General features: G+C 39.3%; 1 protein-coding gene across 1 annotated transcript in view; it reads right to left on the bottom strand.

Moving 5' to 3' along the window:
• The window catches only part of PPP1R21 (protein phosphatase 1 regulatory subunit 21), a 38,844-nt gene that overhangs the window by 28,214 nt on the left and 841 nt on the right, over positions 1-9,789 (bottom strand). Inside the window, exons 2-10 of the mRNA XM_009272695.2 lie at positions 8,624-8,645; positions 8,204-8,316; positions 7,520-7,592; positions 6,768-6,836; positions 6,177-6,323; positions 3,939-4,040; positions 3,083-3,247; positions 2,924-2,982; positions 455-549 (exon numbers count right to left, since the gene is read on the bottom strand). Coding sequence (XP_009270970.2) covers positions 455-549; positions 2,924-2,982; positions 3,083-3,247; positions 3,939-4,040; positions 6,177-6,323; positions 6,768-6,836; positions 7,520-7,592; positions 8,204-8,316; positions 8,624-8,645 — 845 coding nt within the window. The remainder of the gene's footprint in view (positions 1-454; positions 550-2,923; positions 2,983-3,082; positions 3,248-3,938; positions 4,041-6,176; positions 6,324-6,767; positions 6,837-7,519; positions 7,593-8,203; positions 8,317-8,623; positions 8,646-9,789) is intronic.

Here is a 9,789-nt window from a genome sequence, read left to right as displayed (position 1 = left end):
TCTCGGCAGCCACCAGTTTATCCCCATCTTAACTTACTGTAACTCTTGAATATACCCTGCCAAAAATAATACTCTGAGATGAGTAACTAAAGAAATCTTTGTGGAGAAACCAGTAAACTGACAGTGTTCTTTCATCTTTTACAATATTCTGTCAACACTAAGCAAGACAAGTGGCAAATTACTCAAAAGCCTTCAAAAGTTTTAATTTTCATTATATATATATAAAAAACTATAAAAACTTGATATTTTATAAACAATAAACAAGATTATGATGACTATTACGAATACTTATTACAACAAGTGTCTGTTCAGATGTCCAACATTTCTAGCTAATACAGTGTCTGTTCAGATGTCCAACATTTCTTACAGCTAATACATTTTAATTCATAAGGAGTACTTCCTCCAGATGGATATCCAAAATTAAACAAGAAACCCAGACCAAGGCAATACGTACTTGTGTCATTAAAAGGTACTTTTTCATTGATTATGCATAGAGATTCTTCCAGTCTACTGCCCAAAGCTGCTTGAAGATTCTTTAACTGTTGCTGGCTAAACAACAAAAAGACAAACGAAAAACCACACACACACACTGTAAGCCTTTAATCTGTATCACTAACACCATAGCTCACCATAAGCATCCCTTGAGTGTGCAGGTATCTGTCTCTTTCTAGAAGTTAAATAGAAATAAGACAGTAGGAATAATTTCTCCTCCTTTATGTCACATTTAATATACAATATTGTATTTTAATCCCTAACAAATGCAGTGAAAGATCCAACAAATTGTTGTAAATCCTAAGTTCCATTCTTGAGAAGCTCAACTTACTTCAGAATTAATCTTTACATTATTTTCTAATTCTGCAGTTATTGTATAAGCTATATGAAGATATTCCTTTCTACTGGAACTTGAATGGGAATGCAGAAGGGCCTTTAATTAGTTACTATATATCCGATGCAGTATTCCAATATGCAAGTAGTGAGTTGTCGATAATTCAGTTAACTATGTCACATCACTATTAGAACTACCTCACAAGCTTTTCAAAGCCCCATATTTAAACACTGCTATGATACAGCCCATTCCCACAAGACTTGGCAATTATGTTTCTGATGCGTTCTCAAGGGATTTTTCTCTAAATCTGCTTCACTTGCATTTGATTGTGTATGTAGATGTGAACCTAAGTTAAGATTACTAATGTCATTAGTATAGATTCTTGAGGTGAACAGTAACATATTCCAGCATTATACACATGTGTCAAAGATCACTGCATATTGATTCAGACCAAATTCCAGACCTTACCCAACTTAGGCCCCCAAATTCTTCACTGTTTTGCTTCCCATTTGACATCTAGAACTCCTGCACATATGGGGGGGGAAGGTGTCAAAGTGACAGTTTTTCCTTTTTTACAAAAACATTTGATACGTGGAAAGTTGTCAGGATTAACGAGGAAAAAAGAATCCAAAATAGACAAGCAAGATATGAAGAAACTGGCCAATAAGTAGCTCATGCACATTAACAAACATTTTTCTTGAAAAACAGCTCCAAAATTGCATAGAAACTGTACAGCATGAACGACAGTAGTGTTAGGCATGATAGAAAATAAACTCAGAGACAAACTGCAAAAGTACAGATGTTTCCTTTTTGTACTATGAAGGAATGGCAAACAAGTAGTTTGATATGTTTTGTTTTACATTCTGCCCTTTAATTTTCAAGGCATGCAGGCTGTCAAGTCTCATATCCCCTGGCCTTCCTGAATAAAAGTGTGGGTGTCAGAGGGAAATGGACCCGTTCCCCTGAAAGAGTGGGGAAAACAGAAGAGCAGTACTCTAAGACATTTTCTGTCATGTGTTCATTAGATACTGATTTCAGTGTTTAAAATAAAGAAGTGTCAGACTATTATTTTTAAAAAGCTTCCCTTCCTAAATGGTAGGGACAATTTCTTACAATGACATTAATTACCCAGTCATCATAGAACATGACAGACAAGCTCTGAACTGAATAGTAGCAGATTAAGACTACACTTTTTCAAACACCACAAAAAAGCAGAGAGCAGCAAAACACAGCTTTCATCCTCTTTTGCAAGTCATTCTCAGTGAAACCCTGACCTGTATTAGAGGAGAGTTATTGGAATTCAAGTATCTTTGCATCTATCAAAATAATTGAAACACATACTTCAAGGTCACCATTTGAAAGGAGGAACTCTTCATCTGATCATTCACTATGCATTTTATCCATTACGTTAAAGATCTATACTGCATATATATCTTTGAAAAAATGCACCTTAATAAATTCTAGAGAAGTGCACCCTAATTTGATTTGGCCCACAGTCCTCAACTTCTTCCCATTTGCTACAACTTGTCTTCAAGACGAGGGTATTCCAAAACTAACACTACAATCCTTCAACAAAAGCTTTCAAATATTCTAGCTGAGTGTGTTATACCTGAAGCAAAAGCGAAAGCAATTGTTCCAGAAACATTTGGGGTGGAGAGGGATTTTTGAAACTCTTTTCAGTCAGTTGTCTCAGCGTACCTTACCCAAGCTTTGTTTTTAGAAGCAGTTTGTAAAAACTCACATATCTTTGTTTCATACAAGTTCAGTAGTTTCTTTACTTCTTATAGCATTCCATTACAAAAATTCTTCAAGCTTTCATCAGCTTCGCAGCTACTTAAAATAGTTTGGTGACAAAACTGCTCTTACTGAAAGTTGAATCTGTGGAATTGATTGTCTAGTTACATACTCAGCAGAAGGAAAAGGGGTCTGACCTGCACAGTCTTGATGTTAATGTGCTGTTGACCAGTATTTTCAGTTTTATCAAAGTATTCTTTTTTTTTCTCTAAAGGTATTATTCTCTAAAAATAATCCAGTTAATCTTTTACAGCAGTTATTTCTTTAAATCAATTTTTCATTATATTAAATAAAAACACTTACCATTCTTCGGTTCGAAGCCTACAGTCCTTAGCTTCTCTTTCTAGTGTCTGAGACTTGATCTTTATGCAAGAAGATAATCTCACAATGTAAGTACTGACACAGCAAGACATTTCACTTCAAAACTTTTCAAACTTGCAAGTAAGAGAAAAACCTCCTTACTTCTAATTTGGCTTTATCATTCTGCAGCTTTTCTATGGTATCCGTGTATTTCCTCGTTAAACTGTCCACCACAGCTTGATGCTGAGCAGCATCAGTTTCCAAAACCTCAAGTCTAGTTCTCAGCTCCGCTTCTAAACGTTTGTGCTGCTCATCTGCTTCAAAGAACTAAAAGAAGAAAAGCAGAGCTCGTATGAAAGCTTCATTTTACTATGGAATCTAGTCCTATGAGTTACACCAGTTTAATTAGCCAGTCCACGTTAATAACAAGTACTAGTTCTCAGACAAATAGAAATTTTATTATGATATTTACAGAGAAAAGATTCAGGAACAAAGTACTTTGTGTTTATTAAAGTTTTGTAGTACCAAGCATTCCTTAAATATATTGCCGATTAATAGTGAATACCTGAAAAATTAAACTTGACCCATAAGGTTTTTCTCAAGTTTTCTACACCAAAGTGAAATGCATTCCATTTCAGTAAAGTAATTCCTGACTTAATTATGGCAACTTGCAGGAAATATTTTAAGCTTTAAGGCAATTCTGAAACAGTTAGTGAACTAAAGAAGTTTCCACCCAGTACCAACTATATGGCTATTTTCCATAGAGTAGCTGTCACCAAGAGTTAAAAACCTAAATGAGAAAACACGTATTGTGTGAGTTATTAAGAATCTGAGGTCAAAATACTGTCTCATTTGCCCAGTGAACGTGTTTATAAACAAGCTATCTGATCTAATCTACTGTTTTGCATACAACTAAGCTTCTAAACCCGTTAGTTTTCAGATGGCACTTTATTTTCTCTATCTTTGTTCATGTGACCAATTTTCTGAACTAAAAAGAAAGGCTAAAAGTTTCACTCACGAGTATATGTAGTCGTTCATTCTCTTCTATCTTCTTCTGAAGATCTTCATTGAAGACACTTTTCTGCTCTTGACTCAACTGAGATGAGGATTCTGCACTTTTCTAAAAGAAAGAAAATGCATTCGTTATCTCCAAGTCTCTGGGCGTACTCCAAAGCCCATCCCCAAGTATATGAAAACACTTCCCATTGCTGATTCCCAGCAGAGGCACATGAGTGTGTGTGTATATATATATATATATCTTACTTACATTGATTAATATATCAAAAGGTACACATATTGCACACAGCATAAGCCTAAAAGCAGCACTGTTTCCTTCACACCGTTGTTCCTGTATAGTGGTAGAATGCTAACCCGGTAAGGACTCGGGAAAGCCTATACTCAGGCGTCACATTCACACACGCATGAAGTTGCTTGTATGGGCAGGTGCCCATTTGACATCATTTGAATCTTGCATGATTCCATGCAGTCAGTCATATGAAATCCTACGCGCACCGGCTTATTTGGTTTGGTAGCTGCGTATAAGGCACATCTGCCCCCACCAAGTGTCCAGGTGTAAGCTGGTCTGGTCTCAGCAGGGACCAGGAATAACCACTGAAAGTACACTACCCCACGGCAGGCTGGAGCACCAGGTGGCACTGGAAAACACAGGGTCTTCACTGTCCGCCAACTACCCTGAGAATACAGACATCTCTCCGCCAACTGTTTCCTCATTTTTCACCCATTTCATCCAAAAGACTCAGAGACCACCAGCAAATCCCACACTACTGCTCTGCTGTACCACACTGCTGAACAAAGGTAGTACCATCACCAAACAAAAGGGAGACTGTTTACATTTAAATTTAACACCGGACTTCAAGCGCTTGGGACAGCTAAGCCACCCCTGCATTTGATGTCAGCCTATGAACTACAACACCCGAGATATGGGTGTATGTTCTCCTCCTAACAGGAGTGCAGTCTGACACAGATCATGTATCCGAATCTTAATGTAAATAGTTTTAGATGTGATTTCATGGTCTCCCAATGGCAAGCCTCTGAAGTAAGGGTGACATGGAATTTAGTGGGGGTGCGTTCAATACAACGTACATACTCAGTGAGGCCCTACAGGTAAAACTAAAGGAAACACATTTAAAAGGTAGTACAAACACTTCTTAAAAAAAGAAATATAGAACTGTGCATTCTGACAGCTGAACAGGAAAGAAAGTCAGTGGCAATGGTCTGCAAAGCTACTCAAGCCAGGCTGAGGTCCTTCAAAATTTGGAAACATGTCTAGTGAAGCGGTAAGTTACATAATATGAACTAAAAGAACAGAAGGGTCAAACTGCATTTTGAAGAACAATCTACTCTGGTGCATGAATAATGTAAGTCAGAGGTGCTATGCTTTTCAAGCAAAAAAACTGGAGAGCAAAAAAATGCACGAGTTTAGGGAAAAAGTAAGGAAGATGATCATATTACTGATCAGTTGAATGATTTCTTTAATGTCAGTCTTGATAGCTACAGCATTTTGGGAGCTAACCAAAATCAAAAGATGACAGTAATTAAGAGGGGTTTCCTTGTAAGAGGAAGGTAGCAAAAGATGCCTGAGAATTATTTAAGTCCAGACACACCACCCCTGGAATTCTGATGTTACCTACAGAAGATATGGCTGATCTTAGACAGAACATGGTATAACCAGGTTTAATCAGCAAGCATTTTGGCAAAGAAAGATCGCAGTACTGAAATTGTTCTGTCATTTTGAAATAACATAAGGAACACTAGCTAAAAATTTACATTTCAAAGCATTTGACTTGAATTTACAAGATTCATGTAAGAATTAACTAGAAAAGCTACAATCATAGCTTGAAGAGTTAACCATCGACATCAAAATTACAAAGCAAGGAGGTGGGGATAGAAAATGAGGGGTGATCAGTTTTCTTCATAGCAGTAGATTAATCACAGAGTTCCAAGATCTTTCCCAGCTGTCTGAACACTTAATAAATACCTGGAAAGGGAGATAGCAATTCAGTATCAGTTAGCTGACACACTAGAAAGAAAAGTACAGAACTACTTAGCATATTCTATGTCTCAATACCTGTTTTGTGGTTATTTTCACTAACATCAGTTAATAACAGAAGTTCTGACAAAAACATTCAGCTCAACCCTTGACACAAAGCAACTACTGCTAGAAATATGAGGATAAGACACTGACAGGTGAGGAGCAGACATCTGCTAAGCAAGTTTTTTTGCCTTTAGCACATACCTTGTTCTTCTTGCCCCTAGCTTCACTTAATGCAAGTTCATCTTGAAGTAACTCCACCCGCTTGGCAAGTTGCTGATTTCGAAAGCTCAAGCTGTCCATTTCTTGTTGCAGTTTTCTCAGTGATTGATCCTTCATCTTCAGTTGCTCCTGAATGACCAAAAAGTTTAATTTTAAACCTTTCTCACTTACTTTCACACATGCTTTTAATAAGAAGTATCACTTTAAAAAAAGAACACATTAAAAAATTTTCTTCACTATTTGAACACTGAAGAGCCAAAAAGTATTGCTTTTAAACTAAAAAAAACAGATTTCACTTCCTTGAGCTGCCCTCAATGCCCCTTGATCACACTCAAGTAGGTACTTCATTCTAGAAGTTAATCATCAAGAAGCAACCTTCCACTTACACAAAGTCAGCACCTACAGAGAACAATGAAGACTAGTTGCAGAACAGAAGTTCTTTTACTAAATCAAGTTCCTTCTTTATTCTTTTAATCACAATACTTTCAGCAAGAAGTATTCCCATTTACCCTTCCCATTTACCTATTTTGTCACAGCTTAATACATCTGACACGAGCAGTTTTTAGAGATTACCTTCAGAGAAGCAGAGTTTGCTTGCTCATCTACAACCCCTTTTTTCAGTACTTGGTTCTGAGCTCGAAGCTGAAAAATAAGAGATGCCAATAACTATGCAAGATAAAGGAATAAATAAAAGCCATTCATTAGAACGTGCATAAAGCATCATATTCTCTCCTGAGAACACACCAGATGCACGCTTTTTAAAGTATTCTGTTCAGGTAGATAGTAGTGGTATCAGGTTGAAAAAAGTATACAATTCATATCCTGAATTGCCAAGAAACAAGAAGTTACTTTACCATCTGAACATTTTGGTCAAATAGAAGATAATTCTTACTCAATAAATATCTTGGAAGATTAGTTACTTAAATATAGTTAAGGTTTGAAGAACAGTGAACAAATGTGGAAAAGTTGCAACTTCTTCCTTGATTAGTCAAGTTCTTGCTCATATTCAGTGCTATTTTTGTCTCTCGCCTCTTCTCATCAAAACTGTTGTGAGCCCTGCTTATGTTCCAGAAGCAGTCATGAACAAAGTCAAAATATGTATCAATTCAAGAAGAGCTTAACTATACTCTAATGCAAAATACTTATTACTGGTAGCAGCAGATGATCCAGAGAGAACAGCTTGACAAACACTTCAGGAAAACGCATAAAAAGCGTAGAAGAAAAAGCCCTCTAAGACTTACTTATATAGTTCACAAATCTGAGCTAAAATCACTGCGGTGAAAAGTGATACTCAAGAAATCTTTCCCAGTCACTTCACAGAGTACCTCTGCCCTGCAGCAATGAGGATACCGACAGTTCCATCTTCCCAGTCCTTGATAATTGCTTGAATCCTGGTTTCTTCAATGGCAGTTTCTATTCATTTGACATGTTTGAGTCCAGCTGTTGCAGATATAAATTAAAAGGGTTTGTATAGTGTTTGGGAATACCTCTGGCAGACGCACAAAAGGCAAGATTCAGTGTAAAACAGCAATGGCTAATCTTTTCAGTCTGACGACTGAATATATTTGAAAGGTCAAAAGTCAGTTGACATTGCTAAGCACAGGCTTTTGCCCTGCAGCATTTCCACTATGCTGCTCAGGCATCACAAAGGCAAGAGAAGAAACTTGCAAGAGCACCACAGAAAGACTTCCAAGCACAGGGTTTCCCTAGCAAGAAAGAGCAGGGCAGTAGTTTTCTATGCCTTTTTTCTGCCACAGCTACTAATGCAGGAACATGTCAGGTGCAGTGAATGAACTAGCTCAATCGTGCTGTATTGAGATACCCAAGCTGAAGTGTGATCCACCAAAGGCTGTCACAAGTTGAAAGAGCCTTTTGACTACTACTTCCATCAGGGTTGTGTGAGAGAGCCAGAAGCTGCAACTCAAGGGGAAGAAGAGACTCTGAAAACACACATCCTTCTTCTGGACTGCTCTGTGAACTGAGAAGGAAAGCAATCCTTTGGCACGTACTTCCCTTGGCACTCCTTGAGTCTATCAAGCTCTCGTCCACCTCTCTCCTTGGCTTCCACGACACGATTAAGTGAACAGGCAAATAGCTTCCCAGGGCTACTCTCCATTTCCACCTGCACACAATAAACAGCCAATTGAACAACCGATCATCTGCACAAGAAGGAGAGTTATCTGCAAAGGGGATCCCCACAATGCCCTGGAGTTGTTGGACAAGAAGTGGGATGAGACCAAAAAACCAGTTCCCACAAAGAACCAATGAAACATCACAGGCTGCAAGTTGCAAGATGAAGTTCAAAGAAAGCTTTTGGACACCATGATACTAAAAGAAAGATGATCCAGCAGCTGGAACTTTCAGCAGCTATAGTCAAAAGTCCACATTTCAAAGTTTAATTCAGGAATCAAGCAAAGTCCCTCAATTACCTTACCCTGAGCCATTTTGAATCTGCAAGGTACAGCAGAGCCACTGTAGAAAGCAACAAGAAATACGAACTCTGTGACCTACAAAGCCCCAAAGTGAATTCAGTTCTCTTAAAATGATCTTGTGGAAGCATTAAAAAAATTAATATCTGTGAACAATTTAGATTCTGTACAGGTTTTTTTTATAGCTGTTCCAAAGAGAATAGTATTTAAAGATGCATTGTTCTGTAATCTAGGGAAAGGTGTCAAATACAGTCAACTGCCTTGTGCTCTCGATGCTGGGCTACACAAAGTGCTGGCTTTCTTTCCTAAGGCCGTTGAAGAACTATGCCATTCAAGACCAAGGTCTCCTCTTCCTTTTAGTGAAGAAAGAAGAATGAAGAGTTCTTTATTAAGCAAGGCCCCACCATTTAAGAAATCATCTCGAGCACCTTGGAAAGGAAAGGCATTCTCTGCTATGGGCCAGAAGTCTTTGCAAATACTCCATTAAGCAGCACCAGAAACAGGAAGCAAAGTCACCTAGGGCAGCTGCAGAAGAATGGGAACAGACATGAGGCAAGTGTGGAATCAAGCGTCCTCACTTCCAAGACACTGCAACACCACCGCAAGCACTACTAACACGACTGAACTCCCACATCCACCAGTCAAAGCAAACTCAGAGTCTATGGGTAAGATACAAGACCAAGACCTCAACAAACATTCACACCCAAAAAGATAACTAAGCTTCACGCCTGACTGGGAAGCGGAGAAGCAAGGGAAAGCACTGCTAGTTTCACTTCCCTGGCATAGCTGAACCCATTATTTGTCCTACTGGATGCTCTGCAGACAAGGCCACTTTGCTGCTCACGCCGGCTTGCCCGGCCAGCAGCCGGCAATACCGTATGCCCTCGGCACCTGCAAACTCGCACCTCCCCTACCTGCCCAAGTTTGCCTTCACCTCATCCTCACGAAGAGGCAATCTTTGGGCCCCAAACACTTCACGCTGCCACAAAAATCAGCGTTTCAGTCCTGACCAGCCCCCCCGCTCAGCTGGAGCACAGCGCCGAAGGCGGCCAAGCCGGGCGGGAGAGCTCAGGGCCCCGCCGCCCCGCGGAGGCACCGGGGCAGAGCAGCCGGCTCCCCCGGGCAGGGCAGGCTCAGCGAAGGCACGGGCAGCCCCCCCGGCCGCG

Source organism: Aptenodytes forsteri, unplaced genomic scaffold (genome assembly GCF_000699145.1).
Source record: "Aptenodytes forsteri isolate BGI_AS27 unplaced genomic scaffold, ASM69914v1 Scaffold190, whole genome shotgun sequence".
NCBI classification, from domain to species: domain Eukaryota; kingdom Metazoa; phylum Chordata; class Aves; order Sphenisciformes; family Spheniscidae; genus Aptenodytes; species Aptenodytes forsteri.
Note: the sequence above shows the minus strand (reverse complement) of the source record. Positions and strands in the feature narration are given on the sequence as shown.